Source organism: Phacochoerus africanus, chromosome 2, assembly GCF_016906955.1.
Source record: "Phacochoerus africanus isolate WHEZ1 chromosome 2, ROS_Pafr_v1, whole genome shotgun sequence".
Lineage (NCBI taxonomy): Eukaryota > Metazoa > Chordata > Mammalia > Artiodactyla > Suidae > Phacochoerus > Phacochoerus africanus.
The window spans coordinates 183,935,408-183,955,965 of NC_062545.1; the positions used below are offsets into that span (position 1 = coordinate 183,935,408).

Genomic DNA, 20,558 nt, shown 5'->3' on the forward strand with positions numbered 1-20,558 from the left:
ACAGCACGAATTAATGAAGTATTGGATGTTGTAATTGAAGTTGATAGGGAGTGAAGGATAAGTCCAGGTTTTTGGCTTCAAGATTCCATAGCTGCTAGTGATGTCTGGAACTATTATACAGTATTATATTTGTTTGTTTACCTGTCGATCACTCCCTACGAGTGAGAAAGGGAACTTGCTATAAAGTCTTTTTTATTAGCAGCGTTAGAAGGAGGCATGTAATAATTCAATGAATGAATGAATACGCTGAAAATACTAAACAGATTGTACGATTCAATAAGAGGCACGGCGATAGCAGAATCTAAGTATACCGTGCTCTGCGTGGTGTATCAACACCGCGAGGAAAACAACAGGTAACCGGCCCCTAAATTGCATTCTGCCTATTGCACAACTAGTAAGCTGACAATAAAGTTTATTTGAGCGTCGACGTGCCTCAACGTGGCCCCGCCTCCCCAACCGGAGCTACGATTGGTGGGCATTGGCCGGCGGCTGCCGTTCCTAAAGCCAGGATTGGCTAAGGCCGCCGTCATTTCGGAGCGTCCCGGCACCCGACGCCCTCTCGCCGCGTCGTCGGTGCCTGCGCCGCTTGCTCTTCCTCGGTTCTCCCCTCCCGGCTGAAGACCGGGGACCGGAGCGAGCAGACCGGGACCATGTTCCGACGCAAGCTGACGGCCCTCGACTACCACAACCCTGCTGGCTTCAACTGCAAAGGTGAGGCGGCGGCCTTGGGCCGGCCGCATGTCAGTGACCCCGCCGGCCGCTGCTCCCTCGGCGCCGGCACCTGGGCTCGCTACCCGGGCCGTTCGCGGCCTTGTCTCCCCGGGATTTACCTTCTCCCACCCGCCAGGCACCTGAAGCTTCCTTGGCTTCAGAGCCCCGTCACTCGTTCTTTGTGTCCTTGCTAAACTCCGGACACCACTCTCACCTCCTGCCCGCACCCTCAGCCCTCTAGAGGGAAAGTCTTTTTTTCTCTTAGCCCTCAATGCGCTGGTTGCCGGGTCACAGGGTGACGCCGTGAGCACCTGCTGGGGGCCAGCGCAGTGGTGGAATCCGAGGAAGATGCGGCGTAACTTGAACACCAGTTAGTTCACTGCCTGCCAGGAACTAAGGGGTCGGGGTGAGCAGTGAGAACCCACCCATCAGTTTGAGCTCAAATGTTAATGAGGTCCTGGGCTGGCAGTGTTGGGATACACGCGTATAATAACGGGCTAATTACAGTGTGTGGGTCGTGCAAAAAAAGTTAGCAGCAGCTGAATGGGGCGGTTGAATTGTAAATACGAAGGTATTTGGGGTTTCACAGTGTTAAAATTGTAAAAGAAAAAAAAGTATTAAGATTGCTACCCACTGTTACACAGCTGCTACCCACCACTACTCGTTTTTTTTTTCCAGAATTCTTAGCCTGTAGTAGACTAGTAAGTTTGAAAGTGTTCAAGTACAACCTGGCATGTTCAGAAGATGGTGAAATTCTCAAGACTTCATAAGAGAGACCTGAATTTGAATTCCAGCTTTAATTTTGAAATTGAAAATAATTTCCAAGCAGTCTAACAGTGTTTTGTTGATCTCCTGTAGAAGCATGTCAATTTATAGACTCTTGTTTTTCTACCTTGCCTTTTATTTAACAAAAAAGGTTCAAGGCAATAGAGCTTAGAGCTGGATTTCGAATCTTTGAGCCTCAATTTTCACACTTGTGTGATAAGGATATTCCTACCTCAAAAGAATGTGAGGTACATGAACACCTATGTACTTTTTCATGAATGCTTTTAATATGCTGTAATAGTAAACAGTAGTAGTTGACTGTATCGTCTTTGTATTTATCATTTAATTTGACATTCCCCCCCCCCCTTCTTTTACTGCTGCACCTGTGGCATATGGAAGTTCCCAGGCTAGCTGTTGAATCAGAGCTGCAGCTACCAGCCTACACCACAGCCACGGCAATACCAGATCTGAGCCACATCTGCAGCCTATACCTCAGGTTGTGCCAATGCTGGATCCTTAATCCACTGAGCAAGGCCAGGGATTGAATCGAATCTTCACAAAAACGTCAGGTCTTAACCTGTTGAGCCACATGGGAAAGCCATCCTTTAATTCTTGTACTTTATTATTGCTGTAAATTTAATGTTTTCCAGTTCTTCCTCCTCCCTTCCCCAAAGGAACTTGGAAAATAACTGACATTTAATAGCAAAACTATGTACCAGATACTTTTAATCTTTAAATAATTTACTTAATCTTCATAACAGCCCTGTGAGGTAAGTCCTGTTATTCCCCCCCCCCCCGCCTCCCTCCCCCCGTTTTGTAACTCAGGAGTCTGAGGCACAAGAAATTTAGGTAATTAGCCTAAGTTCGCATAATCACAAAATGTGTATAGTCAGAATTTGAATTCAGGCCAGGATAGGAACAGAACATTTTTAGATCTGTTAATTCAAAGTCTGCACTTTCAGGAGTTCCCGTCGTGGGGCTGTGGTTAACGAATCTGACTAGGAACCATGAGGTTGCGGGTTCGGTCCCTGCCCTTGCTCAGTGGGTTAAGGATCTGGCATTGCCGTGAGCTGTGGTGTAGGTTGCAGATGCGGCTCGGATCCTGCGTTGCTGTGGCTCTGGCGTAGGCCAGCGGCTACAGCTCCGATTCGACCCTTAGCCTGGGAACCTCCATATGCCGCGGGAACGGCCCAAAAAAATGGCAAAAAGACAAAAAAAAAACCAAAACCAAAGTCTGCACTTTCAGCTCCTACATCAAGCAGCTCAAGTAACTTACTATTATGGAGTTAAAAAATTCCATAAGACTATTTATTTTTGGAAAAGGAAGTGCTTTACTTATAGTGCTTTGAGTGATTTATATCATGTTTTTATTGCAGATGAAACAGAATTTAGAAACTTTATTGTTTGGCTTGAAGACCAGAAAATCAGACACTACAAGATTGAAGACAGAGGTAATTTAAGAAACATCCACAGCAGTGACTGGCCCAAGTTCTTTGAGAAGGTAATGAATTAGAAAGTAAAGTTAAAAGTACAGAGAACTTGTCTAAAAATTGTACTAAGACAAGCAAGCTTAAAATTTCCTTGTTTTTCTAAAATACTTAATAATGATCAGTGTTAGAAAAGCCAGATTTCAGGGATTTAACTTTTTTCTTTTCCATATTTCTTCTGTTTTTAAAGCAAATGATATTATCTCTTCCTATCAAGTATTTAGTACTAGCTAGAAATAATTTTGTTCCAAAACACTGAGGCTTCTTAAGTAAACAGATATATATTTTATAAGTGGTAAAAATGGCCAAAATCAGAATTTTTACATTAAAAATGTAGTAGAAATACACTTGAATATTTATTAAAACAAGGCATTGTTGGAGTTCCTGCTGTGTACAGCAAGTTAAGGATCCAGCATTGTCTCTGCAGCAGCATAGCTCACAGCTGTGGCTTGGATTTGGATTCATTCCCTAGCCCAGGAACTTTTATATGCCACAGTAGGAGCCAAAAGAACAAAACAAAACAAACGTTATTGGCATGTGTGAAAACTAAGATTATGTCTTATTTATGCTTATATTTAACATGCAGAGTTGTCCCATGTGTACAAAGGAAATAATCCTAAAAAAATCTGGATTAAAAAAATAATTATTTTTGTGTCTGGAATAATTTTCCCATTGATTTAGTTTAATTTTAGTATCATTTTTGCAGAAAAGAGTTGTTCTCAAATTAGAAAAAAAATTGCATTTTACAATATCAGTATTTACATTAATCATTTTCATCAGCTCTTTTACTTTGATGAGTAAGATCTTTAAGAATATGAAATGTGACTGGATTTTTCATTTGCTGAAGCAGAGTGTTTAGGTACCTAACTTTTCCTTAGAGATTTTATGAATTAGGGGATTATGTAGGTTCACACTAGTTCTCGACAATGGGCAACTTTATTAATAATGGGATAACAGTGGTACCTATCTTGTAGGAGTGGCATGTATTGTTAATGAATGATATATACCTATGTGCCTGTTCACTGAGGTGCCTGCCTCATAGTAAAGGTTTATTAATTTCCCTGCCTCTACTTTTATTAATGCTACTACCAGATTTTTTTCCTTTGCTCTTCAAAAGTATTTTTGAAAATTTCAATAGGCTTCTTAAGACCTTGAAATATATTGTTAGGATTTTATAGTTGCTTATGTTACATTTTATGGCTCATTCACGTGAACAAGACAATACAGAAGGGCATTAAGATAAAAAAAACTTTATGATAAAAACACCCATAAGTGACAGTAAAGTAGTATCAATTAAAGATTAATGTATTGGAACTTATGCAGATGTTATCTTTCAAGATGGTCTCTTTGGAATGATGATGTCATTATTTAAAGCACATTTGGAACTTCTTTTAGAATGACTTAGATCAGGAGACCTTTTTGAATATCTTTAATACTGACAGGTTTGGGTGGGTTTTTTTTTTTTTTTACTTAAAAGGTGGATTTGCTTTTTGCATAATGACTAATAAGCAGGGGGATAAATTTTTTTTGTAATGAATTTTCTTTTTGTTTTTTAGGGTTGCACATGCAGCACATGGAAATTCCCAGGCTAGGGCTTGAATCAGCTGCGGCTGCTGGCCTATGCCACAGCCATAGCAATGCCAGATCCTTAACTCACTGAGCGAGGCCAGTGATTGAACCCATATCCTCATGGATACCAGTCGGGGTTTGTAACTCGCTGAGCTCCAGTGGGAACTCTGGGGTAAAATTTTTGATCAGAAAATGAGTTAGGCTGAAAAGTGCTGATTCATTAATTATCCCTAAAGGATTTCCAAAGAGAAGTTCCAGAAGTTCGAGTAATAACATTGGTGGGTTTCTTGTTGTGTTGTTCTTTTTGTCTTTTAGGGCTGCACTCACTGCATATGGAAGTTCCCAGGCTAGGGGTTGAATCAGAGCTGCAGCTGGCAGCCACAGCCACAGCCATGGCCATAGCAACATCAGGTTCGAGCTACCTCTGCCAGCAGTGCCAGATCCCTAACCCACTGAGCAAGGCCAGGGATCAAACCTGCATCCTCATGGATACTAGTCCATTCTTAACCTGCTGAGCCATGACAGGAACTCCTGAGTAATAGCATTGTTGATGGAACCAGGTTTTAAGTCCTAAGAGACTCATTGTAGGGATAATACTTATTTGGATATACAGCTTCTGACATTTATTCAAAATACGTTATGTCGCATGGCTTACTCTCTTCAGAGGTACTTCCACTGTTTAAGTAATTGGGTTTTTGGTTTGGTATGTTATCCTTTTTAAAGTCCTTTTTATTTAAATTGCTCTATGTGTATTGAGACCTGGAGTCAGAACGTTTAGGTTCAAGATCCCTGGTTTAAGTTGTGTTAACTGTCAGCAAGTTTAATCTCTAGTCCTCAGTTTTCTCATCTACAAAATCAGGAAGTTATTCTAAACCATTGGTGCCCTACCTGGAATCTACAAAAGTAAAAATTTCAAAAAATGTGATGGGGATACTTCATTTCTTTTCCCTGAGTGCTGTACTTAAATGTTTCCTTCCTTTGGGTTATATAATTGTGTCAGAAGCTTAATAATATAGCGGAGTTCTTTTGTGGTGCAGTGGGTTAAAGATCTGGCATTGTCACTGAAGCAGCTATGGTTTGCTGCTGTGGTCTGGGTTGATCCCTGGCTCAGTCACATGCTGTAGACTCAGTCTCCCCACCCCCTGAAAAAAAATAGAGAGTTAGTAATATAAATGTTGTAAGAAATCCTTAGAGATCCAAATAAGGTCTCTTTCAGCTTACCAATTTTTGAATTTGTGACTTCATAGTAATAATGAAACCATTTTTCTCCTCACAGTATCTCAGAGATGTTAACTGTCCTTTCAAAGATTCAGGATCGACAAGAAGCAATTGACTGGCTTCTTGGTTTAGCTGTATACTTGAATACGGAGATAATGGTATGTTTTTGTGGGAAATGTTGTGTTTTAAAGAGGGGGAGGAAAGGTGGAAAAGGAGGAGTGTAAAAATGTAGGGAACTTGCCAGTTTCTTTGTCTTCGTTGTTTTACCTTGATTCATTTTAAGTTTTATACCTCCTCATTTCCCTTTATAGCATCTTTTTTTATAAAATTTACAGTTGTTTGTAATCATTCTCTTATATCCAGCTCCCACCCTCAACTCTCAAATTGCTCAGAAAAGAATTCCTTTTCTAAAATTAGAGAACTTCCTTATTATAAGCTATTAAAAGCACAGTTTTCACTGATATTTAGACTTTTCTTTTAGAATTAGAAATGATATCTTCTGGAGAAGGCTAATTGAATGTCTACTCACAAAGTTACATTACTTTGGTGAATTTGTTATGATTAATGGTCTGCCCCCTTAGCTTTTGAAGTCCACTTGTTGCTACTGTGCTAGAATTGATAGTATTTCAGGTGTTGGTTGCAGCAGCTAATTTCACAAGAGACTGAAATATTCATCAAATGCAGATATTACTGTAGGCCAAAGTATACTTGTTATTTATGCTTAATGTTATTTTATTACAGATCCTTGTATTGTTAGGAGGTTTTGAATATTAGTGCCTATAGTAAAATAGTGTTTCCAGTAAACGGTTTTGCTCACTAGGCCATTTCATTTTGAAAGGCCTGCCAACATCCAATGTAAGATTGAATTATCTTATCTCTGTCCTTTGTGTTTTATGTTGTTTTCTTTTATGGGACTGGCAGTTCCACTCCTCTTAATCCTCTGCTTTGAAGCCTTTTTAATATATTTGGCTTCTCCCTTTTCCTCCCATCCTGTTCCCAGCTATCTTTTCCCATGTCTGTTGTATCTTTTCTTCTCTGTCCGCACTGCTGTCACCTTCCCCAGTTTAGGCTCTTGTCACTTTCTTCTGTGATGATTGTAATATCTTTCATTCTAGTCTCCCATCAATGTCACCCCCTATTCTCATCCACATGGCCCACCAAGCTGATTTTTTGAAACATAAATGTTTTAGAATGCTATGCTTTGTTTCCAAAGAATATTTTATATTCAGAAACACCATTGATTTCTATAAAAGAACTCCAGGCTCCTTAGCTTGGTATTCAGAGCTTTTGATAACTGGTATCCAGCCAGTACTCACATAATTACCATCCCAGTCAAACTAGGACAGTGGTGTTTCCTATTTACATCTCCTTTTTTTCTCCTTTTCTCTTTGCTTACACTTTTCATTTGGCTGATATGCTGTTTCAGTCTGCCTCTACACATATGAGTCCTACCCATCTTTGTAAGGTCCAGCTCAAATGCCATTTAGCAGCAATAATAATCCTTTTGAACTTTTATAGCTTTTTAAATCATTCGCCATTTTCCGTCTTGCTTAGGTCTTACTTACCTCGCTAAATTGTAAGATGATACTCACCTTTGTTTCCTATGTGGTACCTCTTTTAGTTTCTTGTTGCTGTGATTACAAATTACCCTAAACTTGGTGACTTAAATCACAGTATGTTAGGACTGAATTCAGTTTGTCCACAGGACTGGTTCCTTTTAGAGACTCTAGGGGAAGATTGATTTCTTTGTCTTTTCCCCTTCTAGAGGGGGCTTACATTCCTTGACTCTGGCCTGTTTATCTTCAAATCTAGTAGCATAGCATTTTCTAATCTCTATGACCCTGCTTTCACTGTCACGTCTACTGTGACTGATCTGGCTCTGTGATCTGGCCCTACCTTGATGATCCAGAATAAACAAAACCTCCCCTCCACCCCCACCCCATCCCCCTGCATTTCAAGGTCTTTAATCAGATTCACAAAAAGAAATAACATTCATAAGTTCCAGGGATTAGAATATGGACATCTTTTTTTAGAGGGGGCAGTAATGATTCTCTCTGCCACAGTACCTGACATAGTTCCTTGTGTACAGATATGCTTTTCAACTTTAGTGTTTGGCAAATGTAGTATATGAATGTTTACATATACTGCTGTGGAGCATCACCCAGCTTTTTTGCTGTTTCCTCAGACTTAAATTTCAGATATATTATGGCACAGGTCTTTTTTCATTTGCTTTTTTTTTTTGCAGCATATGGAAGTTCCCATAGCTCATGGCAACACTGGATTGTTAACCCACTGAGCGAGGCCAGGGATCGAACCTGCCTCCTCATGGATAATAGTTGGTTTGTTACCACTGAGCCGCATCAGGAACTTCCTTATGGCACAAATCTTAAGGAAAGTTCTGAGACTTTTATTTTTTTTTACTAATCACTGTAGAGTGTTTAGCAAAATCTGTGCTGGTCTGAGTTGATAAGAACATTGTATTAATTTGCAACAAAGTATTCTCCAACTTCTCAAGTATTTTTCATCTATTCCTTCATAAAATTATAGTCTCATCTCAATTTGTACTTCACCTTCATTTAGTTCATTTGTCCCATTTTTATAATACCTCAGCTTAGGTTGCCTAGATACCAAGAACAGTCGGTGCCACATGATTATGTATCCCTGTAGTGGACTGTATCTCTTTAAGTACAATTATTTCTCAGTGATTACATGGCCTTTTTAATTTTTTGGCTACACTCACTGCATTTGGAAGTTTCTGGGCCAGAGATCCAACAGGTGCCATAGTAGTAATGACTGCCAGATCCTTAACCTCCTAAGCCACAAAGAAACTCCCTTAGCATAGTCTTCCTCAATATATAAAAAAGACTTGAGTTTGTACCTCTGCCCCTTATTGGTAGGAGGCATTGTTGTTCTTTTGTGGTTTTACATTAATATATTGCATTTTCTTGACTTTTAAGTTATTTTAAATTTTTGTTGATGAACAAACAAAATTTTTGTTTGTTGTGAACATTGTTTGTGCCTTAACATTTTTAAAAGACTTTTGTTGGTTTGTGAATTAAGGTGGTTAAAATCTGACTTAAATATTTTTCTTTTATAGACAATTTCAAATTTACAGAAAGTTTGCAAGAATAGTTAAAAGGATTTTTACGTACCCAGATTCTGCAGATGTTATTAACATTTTATGTCAATTGTCTTACCCTCTTTGCACATACATAGCTTTTTCTAAACAATTTCATACTAAGTTGTAGATGATTCTTTTAAGTACTCTAGTGTGCATTTCCTAATAAATGTCATCCTCTCGCATAACTACAGTACATTTATCAAAATCAGAAATTAACTTTGATTCATTAGTGTTATCTATAATTGTTATTCATATTTCAGCATTTGTCTCCATAGTGTTTTTTATAGCAAAAACAACAAGCAAACAAAAAGCTACAAAGCCATCCTGGGCCATGTGTTGGCATTCTCCTTCATCTCTTTAGTCATCTATAATCTGGAATGGTTACTTAGTCTTTGTTTCATGACATTGAGATTTATTTTTTAGAATGTTCCTCAGTTTGGGTGTGTGTTATATTTTTCTCATGATTAGATTCAGGGTTTGTAGTCCTGTTAAAAGAGTAACACAGAAGTTATGTTATTTCTTTTTAAGTGCATCATATCGGAGGCATGGGCTAGTGTTATGCCTGAATATTGATCATGCTATTCTCATTACCTGGTTAAGCTTCCCTCAGTGTAAAGTTACTATTTTCCCCTTTGTAATAAATGCATATCTTGTGGGGAATACTTTGAGATGATGTCTGTGCTCTGCTCCTCAAACCTTAGCATTAACATGCATTTTATGATTCTTGCCTGAGTCAGTTATTGTGTTTATTATGATGGCTAGAAGGCTTTTTTCTAATTCTGTCCTTACTCTACATTTATTTTTGACTTTCTACTGTAAGGAAGAGCTTTCCCCTTTTACCAAATTGTTTGTTGGCTTATACAAATCAGTGTAGATAAATGGATTCTTATTTTACTCAGTGGGTCTTAATCCTTTTTTGTCATCATTTATTTTGTTGTTTACACTGTTCCTGATTTGGCCAATGGGAGTTCTGTTAAACTAACTTCTGTCTGACTTAAATTTTAATGCTTTTATTTTTCCTTTTGTTTCATTAGCAAACCACATAAGCACTACAGCCAAAGATGGTATTTTGGGCGTTAAGTTTAGTGAGTTACTATTAAATATTTTTATTTGTAAAGTCTTCTGAAATACTATTATTTTTCAGGTAAAAGCAATAAAGTCTACTTTGGAATTCCACATTTTAAGTCTCCATAAAATAAATTTAGCTTTGTATATGATGGTGTGCTTTAAGTGCTGATTTTTTAGAAAATCCTGTAGACAGGATTCAAAAGAAAAGTTGGGAAGAAAGTTACTTTTTAGAGGGTTTGTATTTAGTCTCATGTGATTTTTACTTACCCTCTTCTCATCCTTCTACCCCTACCAAGTTTCAGAGAAAGCTGAAAAGCAGACTTTCCTAAAATTTAGATAGTGTTTAAAATGTTTTACTTTCAAGAAATGTTAGTGAAAAGATATTTGTGTCAGATAATCATTTTAGCTTAATTAAAAAGCTATGGTCATATTGTCTTCAGTAGATTTTTTTAATAGCAAAAAACAATTTTGATTAGATGAGTTGTCTTATGCTTAAAACCCATTTGGCTCAGTTAAATTCAGTAAATAAGCAATGTTGGTTTTACCTGAAGTTGAAGTTCTACACATTGTATTTTTGCCTATTTTTATAGCTGAAAAGTACAAGGACTTGGTACCTGATAATACAAAAAATGCTGACAATGCAGCTAAAAATGCAGAGCCATTGATCAACTTGGATGGTAAGTTTATAAATGCATAAAAATGATCATCAACAGTTTTGGTTTTTCACTTTCTAAAATGAAGTCTAGGTTTACTTGGTTTCAGTAAATTAAGAATGTTTCATGCAGACAGCATTTGTGTTGATATTTTATTTTCTATGATTTTTTTATTGTCAGTTAAAATGCATTTTCTCCCTCCCCTTGTAGTTGAGTATCTAAATGTTAAAGTGCTATTCTTTTAGCTGCTTATAGTAACTTAGGGGTTTTGATTTGTATTTAATCATGGTGGTGATTGTCTTCCTGGGTGCAGAAAATATTTTTTCTAATCTAATGACATAATAAGTGGTAAAATTTTTTATTATTTTAAGTCCCAGGTGTCTAAGTAATGCTTACTCCTTTTAAAACTGTTAAGATTCTAATTACTAAGATTGTATATGTTAAATATTCTTTCACTGACTGACTGACCTGTAATTTATGAGTTACCCTTATGAATTAACAAGCTGCTTGGATGCTCAAGAACTGCTGCTTAGAGAAAAGGTTTTGGGAAAACTATCCATTGAAGGGAATCTGTGTATTAAAATTAATAGCTTGGGAAGAAAGGTTAATTAAAAGTACTATATAAATGGGCCTTGCCAAAAAAAGTTAACAGGACAAACCTCATATGAGTTAATTTAATCATTTATTGAGTTGTTCAGTTTGGTTGATTGGTAGGAAAACTACTGATCTTACCCGTTTACCTAACTGATGATACCTAAACTGTTTTGTCAGAGATTTTAGATATTGAGATTTATTGTTACTAGAAAATAAAAATGTCTTTTGCAAGTTTAAATGTTTACATAAGTTTCTGTAATTACATGCTTGCAGAGCTCTAAGTTTCCATTTTAATCTTTTTTTAGTAAATAATCCTGATTTTAAAGCTGGTGTCATGGCTTTGGCTAACCTTCTTCAGATTCAGCGTCATGATGATTACCTGGTAATGCTTAAGGTCAGTTTCATATTCTTGATGCTTAATAAAAACTCTCTATATTTATAAACTCTTCATTTTCTAAAAAGAACTATGTTTGGTATTTAAATCTACAGTTGAATGACTAAAGTGTGAAGGAGTGTGGGACATAAGCAGATTTCGTGAATTCATTGATTTTAGATTACCTAATATTACCTAACAACTAGTATCAAAGAGTGTTCACTATGCGCCTGCCACTGTGCCTAATTTTTATCGAAGATGATCTCATTTAATCCTTCCAACAATCCTAGGGGAAGATGCTGTTATCTTTTTTTTTTTTAATGTGTATATGAAGAAACAGACTCAAAGATGATAGGTAAATAATATTCAAGGTAACACAGAACATGATGGTCAGGATTTTAATCTAGGCACCCAACCTTGTAGTCCATTCTTTGTCCTACATCACCCTACTTCTGTTCAATCAGTCCTTTTAGAGATTTATGGTCTGTATTCAATATCATATAAAATGCCAAATTAGCAATGGTGAACTTAGTCAAAAACATAGTCCCAAATCTCTTTGAGGAATGAATATTTCTGCCCTCCAAGCGCCCCCTCCTAGATAGGCCACTTAGTGTATACCTTCCATCAGGGAACCCAAGTCTGAAAGAGGTCTCTTTTTTTTGTTTGTTTGTTTTTTCTGTTGTTTGTTTTGAGTTTGTTTCTGTTTTATAAATGAGTTCTTTTGTATCATTTTATTATATTCCACATATAAATAATATGATATTTGTCTCTCTCTGACTTCACTTAGTATATAATCTTTAGGTCCATCCATGTTGCTGCACATGGCATTATTTCGTTCTTTTCTATGGCTGAGTAGCATTGCATTGTGTGTATGTGTTATACCACATCTTCTTCATCTCTTTCTGTCCATGGACATAGAGGTTGCTTCCATGTTTTAGCTATTGTAAATAGTGCTGCAGTGAACATTGGGGTGTGTATATCTTTTTGAATTATGTTTTTTGGGTATATGCTAAGGAATGGAATTGCTGGAGCATATTTAGTTTTCTGAGGAACCTCCATACTGTTTTCCATAGTGGTTGTACCAATTTACATTACCACCAACAGTGTAGGAGGGTTTCTTTTTCTCCATACCCTTTCTAGCATTTGTTATTTGTAGACTTAACTAATGATGGTCATTCTGCTGACTAGTATGAGGTAGTACCTCATTGTAGTTTTAATTTGCATTTCTCTAGTAATTATTGATGTTTAGCACCTTATGTGCTTTTTGGCCATCTGTCTTTGGAGAAATATCTATTTAGATTTTCTGGCCATTTTTTTATTGGGTGTTTTGTTTTTCTGATAGAAAGGTGGGTGAGATGTTTATTTTGGAGATTAATCCCTTGTTGGTTGCTTCATTTGCAAAGATTTTTTTGCTTTTGTTTTCATTTTCATTACTCTAGGAGGGGATTGAGAAAGATATTGCCGAGGTTTATGTCAGGGAGTGTTCTGCCTATAATCTCTAGATTTATAGCATCCAACATTACATTTAGGTCCTTTAATTCATTTTTGAGTTTATTTTTGTGTATAGCATGAGAGAATGTTCTGATTTCATTCTTTTGCATATAGCTGTCCAGCTTTCCCAGCATGACTTATTGTAGAGACTGTCTTTTTTTCTTTGTATATTCTTGCCTCCTTTGTCATAGATTAGTTGACCATAGGTGCATAAGTTTATCTCTGGGCTTTCTGTCTTGTTCCACTGATCTATATTACTGTTTTTTGTGCCAGTACTGTACTGTCTTGGACTGTAGTATTGTAGTGTAGCCTGAAGTTAGGGAGCCCAATTCCTCCAGCTCCTTTTTTCTTTATCAGAATTGCTTTGGCTATTTGGGGTCTTCTGTGTTTTCATACAAATATAAAATTCTTTTGTTCTAGTTCTGTGAAAAATGCCATTTGTAATTTGATAGGGATTATATTGAATCCATAGATTGTCTTGCATAATATGGTCATTTTGACAATATCGATTCTTCCAATCCAAGAGCATGGTATGTCTTTCCACCCGTTTGTGTCATCTTTGATTTCTTTCATCAGCGTCTCACAGTTTTCAGAGTACAGATCTTTGTCTCTTTAGGTAGGCTTTTTCGTTTTCAGAGTACAGATCTTTTGCCTCTTTAGATAGCGTATTTTACCTTTTTGATGCGATGGTAAATGAAATTGTTTCCATAATTTTTCTTTCTGATCTTTCATTGTTAGTGTATAGGAATGCAAGAGATTTCTATATTAATTTTTTATCCTGCAACTTTACTGAATCCATTGATGAGCTTTAACAATTTTCTGGTAGCATCTTTAGGATTTTCTATGAGTGGTATCATAAGATATATTTCTGGAGGAAAAATATACTACAGAAGATTTTTGTCAACTAATTGTGATAATCTAGTGGGAGGAAGGGGAAGGGCAGGGAAATGGTACTTAAGATACTAGACTTGGAAGTTATTAGAAATTATTATTAATTTTATGAGAAATTAAAGAGCTTTAAATTACTTTGAACTACTTTGCAAGAAATTGAATAATTTCACTCTACCCACAAGAGATTAAGCCAATTTATTTTCCTTTTTAGAATTCCATGTATTAAATGACAGTTGTAACAAGGGCAAGACTATTCTGTTCCTAGATTATTATAATTCTCTATGCTGGATGTGAATGTTAACTCAGATTTTTTCAACTCAAATTGGATGCCAAGAGACAAAAGTGGTTTTCAGTGAAATTTAGCTCTTTCAAAGGCTTGTTACCTTACTTGGGCAATTAGAGAAATTGCTTTGAAACACTACACATAATATGCTACATTTTGTGTCAGAGATTGTGTTTGTGTGTATTGCATGTGTGTGCATATCCCTGAGCATGCTTGTAATTTGATAGAGTTCTTGTGAATCTACACAAGGATCTGGTAGCAGTAATTGTTTTCTGAAAGGATGGCTGATGCTTGGATAGAAAGGAGACCATCTTTTCACCATGTATCCTTTATTTAAAATTTTTTTACCACACAAATTATCTATTCAAAAAAATGTAATTGTTAGGAATATCATTCTGCATTATTAAATATTAAAAGCGATAACTTTGTTATTTTATTTTTAACTTATTGGGGAGTTTAATGAACTAGATGTTTTCTTATTTCATCAAATTGGTCATCCTTATTCTCTAAACTCAGAAGGATAGATGACAGACAATAAAAAGCAAAAATGGTATTTTGGGTTTCCGTAGGCAATTCGCATTTTGGTCCAGGAGCGCCTGACACAGGATGCAGTTGCTAAAGCAAATCAAACAAAAGAGGTATGTATTTTTTTTGTTATAAACTCTATCACTGAACGTTTCTTTTGGTTGTCAGCGGTTTTAAACTTGGCATATAAAAAAAAAAAAAAAACTTGGCATATGAATGCTTAAGATATCTATCTATTCTGTGTTAGAACTGCCCAGCGAAAGAATAGCTGACTTCAGTGGGATTGAATTTGATTCTTAAGCAAATTAATTGTATCCTCATTTTTTGAGTGAAAAATAAACTTCATGTTCATCTCACTCATTAACTTGTAGATGCTCCAAATAGCACATCTCTAGTCTGCTACAAAGTACTGCAGGTTCCCAGTGAAAGTTCATTAAAAAGAAGTTACTTACTGTGAATTCTGCTAGATTATTTTGACTAACTGCTGGAAAACAGGCTATACCTCTACTTTGTTACTAATTAACTTTTCTATCTGTATCTTCACCCTTTTGTTTTTTTAGAGAAATCTCTTCTCATTTTATTCTTTCTATTTCCTAGCATAAACCATGAGAAAGTAACTTGTTAGTAATTCTGGGATATCTTTAAGAGAACTTCACCAGAAATCCAAATGTTGCTGAAGTTTCATTGATTGTGGATCAGTGCAGAGAATGTCCTCAGGGCTTAGCAGCTGCAGGTGTCTGATAATGCCCCCTCCTGCTACATAGGTGAATGTCTTGGGTACAGTCACTGTTCTAGACCCTGGACCTTCTATGGTTCCTCCCCTACCCTCCAATTTCCCAGTATCTTTTGTCCTCTGACCCCACCTTTACCGAGGCCCAGCCCGATGTCAAAAGGTTATGAATGCCAGGGCAGTGTAGTCTCTGAAAGACACTGTTTCTTTTAAAGGATCTTACTGGCTTATTAATTATGTATGGATCTGCCCACTGGAAATTGGGTTAAAGCTTGTTTCATCCACATTATAGAACAGACTGTAAATTGTTCTGGCAAAATAAAATCATTCATTCATAATTCAGTAGAACTATGCCTTTGGTTTGGAAGGAAGTGCAAGTAGGACCATGCCAAATCTCTTTGCTCTTTGCAAAGTAAAATTCAGTTTAGTTTCAGTGCTCTAATAAATCTTAATTTTAGTGTCATCTTAAAAGCTACTATGCTAATAATAATATAGTGGAAAAGTTCTATAGTTGAATGTTGTTTGTAATAACTAGCATTTGGGTCATGTGATCATCTTCAGGAGTAGCTGTTCCTAGGCAGTCTGTTGCCAGACAAGAGGAAAACAGAACTTCTCATTCCAAACTGACACAGAAGGCTACCCAGAACTTTTTTACTCTTGAGTTTTTTTGGTCACCGAATTTTCATACCCTTGTTTCTTTATACAGAATATGCTTATTAGCAGTTTTAAAGTGTTTGGAATCTGATAGATTTCACATTAATTAGGCAAGAAATGAGTAGTGACAGCTTAACATTTGAAACATTGACGGTATGGTGACTTTTTTTGTAAATAAATTTTATATAGCATTATCAGTAGAAGGTCTAGACACTTTTCCTCATTTTTACTTGATAGTTATTGTGAACTCCATACAGTTTGGTATCATCACAGTCACCATCTTTGGTATATCTGTATGTAGGTGCTGAGTGGTTAGCTAAATGGTTTAGGTTCTGTTCATTTTCCTAGACTATGTCAAAGTAACTTTCAAATGAACTGTTGGGATTCACTGGTGGCTCAGCAGTAGCACTGTTAACTACTGCTGTGGTGCTGGTTCAGTTCTAGCCTAGGAACTTTTGCATGCCATGGGCATGGTCAAAAAAGAAAAAAGCAAACTGTTGAAAGTAAAATTATATATAGATAACGTGGAAAACATCATGCCAGCAGAAAAAAATGTATATTGGATAAATTGGTGCAATTTATAAAGGCAAACTAATGTGCTCAGAAATAAACTTGCTACAGATGTGATAAATTCATCTGAGTACTAAAAATGAAAAAAAAATAAAAAAGTTTATAGCATCTGGTCTTAAAAAAAAAAAAGGAAATAAACTTGCTTGAGGAAGGTCATATTAAAAATAGTTTTCACGATGGCACAGTTAAGTGTTTGTCAGTTTGCTGCAGAGGCATAGGTTTGATCCCTGGCTTGAGAACTTCCATATACCATGGGTGCTGCTGCATTTAAAAAAAAAGAAGAAAGGAAAGTCCTATTTGCCCTGTATACTGCTGCTTACTGTGACTAAAATGGGACATTAGCAGCCCTGCTCACCTTTCTTACCATAGCAGTAGTGACAGCACTGCTGCAAAAAAGAAGCTATTTTATATACCTGGTCTCAAAGGATTGGCTGTGTTATGGAATTAGCTTCTCATTACATGTAAAGGCCATTCTTTCCTAGCTGGCTGTAGTAGGGAAAAACTATCAAAAGTCAGATTTCAAGAGAAAATTGTCAGGCACCTTGCCACTGTAGCTAAAAGGATTAAAATAACAGAAGAGCTAGCTGCTTTTCAATTTGAAATGAGAAAATGTGATTGTTAACTATATAGTTTGATTTTGTCCCTTTTTTTCTTAAGGGCTTGCCTGTTGCTTTAGACAAGCATATTCTTGGTTTTGACACAGGAGGTAAGAGATTTTGCTTTAATTCAAACTGTTTTTAGAGATTTAGTGAATATTTGGAGGAAATGAGTGAATAAATACAAAAGTTATTCATGCAGTGTTTCTTATGAAACAGATGCGGTTCTTAACGAAGCTGCTCAAATTCTGCGATTGCTGCATATAGAAGAGCTCAGAGAGCTACAGACAAAAATTAATGAAGCCATAGTAGCTGTTCAGGCCATTATTGCTGATCCAAAGACAGACCATAGACTGGGGAAAGTTGGAAGATGAACGTTTTAGGATTTCAGCTTCTCACCTACTTAGTACAATTGGGAACCATGTATACACTCTGGCATGTGTTTGGAAATGTCATGTTTTTGAGGGAAGAATCTCAGAAAATTGACTACATTCTATAGATTTACCATCATTGCTTTTTCTTTAATAAAGTTGGGAAAGTGATTTTTTTTTTTATTGTTGTGTTTATGTGTGTGTATAATTGATCTCCTTCCTCCCTTGTGGTTTAGGTACATGCCACTCCCCAACTTTGTTATTGATCTAGACAATACAGATCCATAAGTCATAGGAAAACTTAAAATATTTTATTGGAGTAATCTAGAAAATTTGAGAACTGTTACATCTTTGATATTTATATATAAATGTAATTTTCGTGGGTAATTCTATAGAGGGACTTAACAGGATCAGAAAATACAAATTGAAACATTCTAGCACCTTTTAATATAAATAGAAATGCACTGATGCAGAGGTAAAAAAAAAAATCTTAGAACTTTTGTGGGAAACTTTAAATAAGTTGGTTCTTCCCCATCAGTTCTGCATAGCCTTCTCCAACTACGTCAAGGTTTATGATCTTTAGTATTGATCACGTGTGCTTTAATTTCTTGGCCAGAAAGAATCCATAGCAAAAATCAGATTTAGGGTCTTAACATGCTCTAATTGGTTCTTTGTTGAATGGGTTTGACCTTTAAATATGATACAAATGTTTATAAAAAGTTGCTTTAATCAGCAACAATTAAAATTCTCTTACCTTTTTTAAACTTGAAATAACTTTTGTTTTTAAAAATACAGTAGTAAAGATTGAGGTATAAACTTTTCACAAAATATACTTAGTCTTTTTGCTTTAAAATATTCATCTTGTATGTCCAAAAACTTCTAATGGCCAATTCCTTTTTCACTTTCTTCACCTTTGTTCGCAGTAAATGTTCTTTAGGGTCCAGATTCCGATTGTAAACTCAAGTCCTTTGTAATACCATATTTACTTTCTTCCTATTGGGGGAAAGGACAGTGTGTGAGTGTTTTATATCTGAGTTGCTACTGCAGGTCTTTTAAAGGGGGAAAGAAATATTGACTAATTGACTTTTCTGCGTAAGGTTAAATAAGCTAGCTTAAGGTAGTAGACTAGTTAGCCCCATGTGTTGGCCATTAGCTTTTCTAGCTCAGAGTGGTTCTCACTGGTGGCAGCAGCAGCAGGCCAAGGTGATCTGTCACCAGATCCACCCTTCTCTACTGGCTGATCCAAAGGAGCAGCCTGAGCATGTTCGCTTACCTGTTGGGCAGTAGGGGTAGACAGCAGTTATCCCGTAGAGATGAGATCGCTGCTCTGGGAGATACTCATCAGTGAATTGGCCACTGTCTCTATTTACTGATATTACACCGTCCCTGGGGACAGAAAGAAAGAGAGAATTCATGGGATTTAAGGTTGGATGGAAAAAGTCAATCAATAAAAGAGAAATCTCTGCCAGACATACAGAAAATATTTGTAGATTTAACCAACGACTTCTGACTCAGAGTAAGGAAATTTGTCTACATCAGTGGTTTTCAAAGTGGTCCTCAGACCTGCATCATCTGGGAACTTATTAGCAATGCACATGCTTGGGCTCCACCTCAGACCTACTCAAACTCTGGAATGATGCTGACCAATATGTTTTAATAAGAGCGCTAGATAATTTCTGAGGCCATGCTAAAATGAGAGCCACTGTCCAAATCAGTGGGGTTCTCAGCCCTAGCTAAATACTAGAATCACTTGAGGGTCTATTAAAATGCTGGTGCCTGGGCCTCATGCCAGATCAAGTAAATCAAAATTGCTGGAGATGGGGTAGAACGACATAGCTAGCTATTTTTAATGTTTCCTAGTTCTTCCTTGGACAACTAAGATACAGTATTTTTCATTCTCCCAGGGGACAACTAATATGTCCATGTTGTGTTTTTTAATCAAATTTAAATCATATAAGATACCTCACAGTACTACCATTAAAAGTAGTCTTTTATTCTCTGAAGATCAGCTTTAGACTAAAGGTACGTTTCCTTTTTGGACAGTTTATAACCTAATAGCACTGCCATTTTAAGCTACGTGTGAGCAATACCATTAAATTTCTGGGTGATAAGAAAGTATGATTTTAAAAGCAGTCATTCTTGAATGGTGTTATCTACTAATGAAGAGAGAATGAAATGAAAATTCCAACAGAGGGCTTAATTACTAAAGTCACTTAGTGACATATGGTACAACAAGTGGGTCTGTCCTCCGGAAGAGTTGGCGTTTTCAGGCTTGTCCAGTGTGTTGTCAGGCTCACCTTCTCCAGTCGGTGTGGTAGAAGTGATCTGCATAGCTCACAATACTGAAGGGATAGTTGAGGCTGTTCTGAATGACATGCCGTCCAGTTCCGTCTGGTAGTGTACACTCCAGTTTTTTAGTTCCTTTTAAAACATTGAAAAGGGAAAAAGATCCTTTCATACCATGAGTAAAAAATTGTTCCTTTACCAAAAATAGTGGAAGGTTCTTCTCAAAGGAAACAAAGGTAGAATAGGACTAGAATGTTTTATTCCCGTTGGAATCATACAAGTTCAAAACTAAAAATTTCCTATTCTCAGTCTTCAGTTTGTTTAATAGCATTCTAGTTTCTAGTGGAATTTAAATTCTTGATCCTTTTTTTTGGAAGAAAACCAGTTTTCTGTAAGTGCTATTCTAAGTTTCTCCCAAAGTGGGATATTAGAAATGAAATTATATCAGTGATAAAACAAAGTTTGTGTTAGCTCATAAAAGATAAATAATTGCTCTTTGTAAGCAATGTATAATAATGGCTAAGGCTGCCTTTTAACTAAAAAAATTTAAGACTATATTATCTTCTAGGCAGAGAAAAAAAGTAAAATAGAAGCATGGCTTC

At 36.5% G+C, this 20,558-nt stretch overlaps 2 protein-coding genes across 2 annotated transcripts in view; one reads left to right on the top strand and one right to left on the bottom strand.

Moving 5' to 3' along the window:
* The first annotated feature begins 535 nt into the window (after positions 1–535).
* RTRAF (RNA transcription, translation and transport factor) lies at positions 536–17,841 on the top strand. Its single transcript, XM_047767332.1, is given in 10 exon segments — positions 536–711; positions 2,853–2,977; positions 5,809–5,835; positions 5,837–5,885; positions 5,888–5,908; positions 10,530–10,616; positions 11,492–11,580; positions 14,794–14,862; positions 17,361–17,409; positions 17,519–17,841. Coding segments are annotated over 10 exon segments (732 nt in total). The 5' UTR covers positions 536–650; the 3' UTR covers positions 17,674–17,841.
* A 118-nt stretch (positions 17,842–17,959) lies between these two features.
* The window catches only part of NID2 (nidogen 2), a 75,463-nt gene continuing 72,864 nt past the window's right edge, over positions 17,960–20,558 (bottom strand). Inside the window, exons 19-21 of the mRNA XM_047767331.1 lie at positions 19,968–20,091; positions 18,944–19,056; positions 17,960–18,663 (exon numbers count right to left, since the gene is read on the bottom strand). Of these exons, the coding sequence (XP_047623287.1) occupies positions 18,653–18,663; positions 18,944–19,056; positions 19,968–20,091 (248 nt within the window). The 3' untranslated portion in view covers positions 17,960–18,652. The remainder of the gene's footprint in view (positions 18,664–18,943; positions 19,057–19,967; positions 20,092–20,558) is intronic.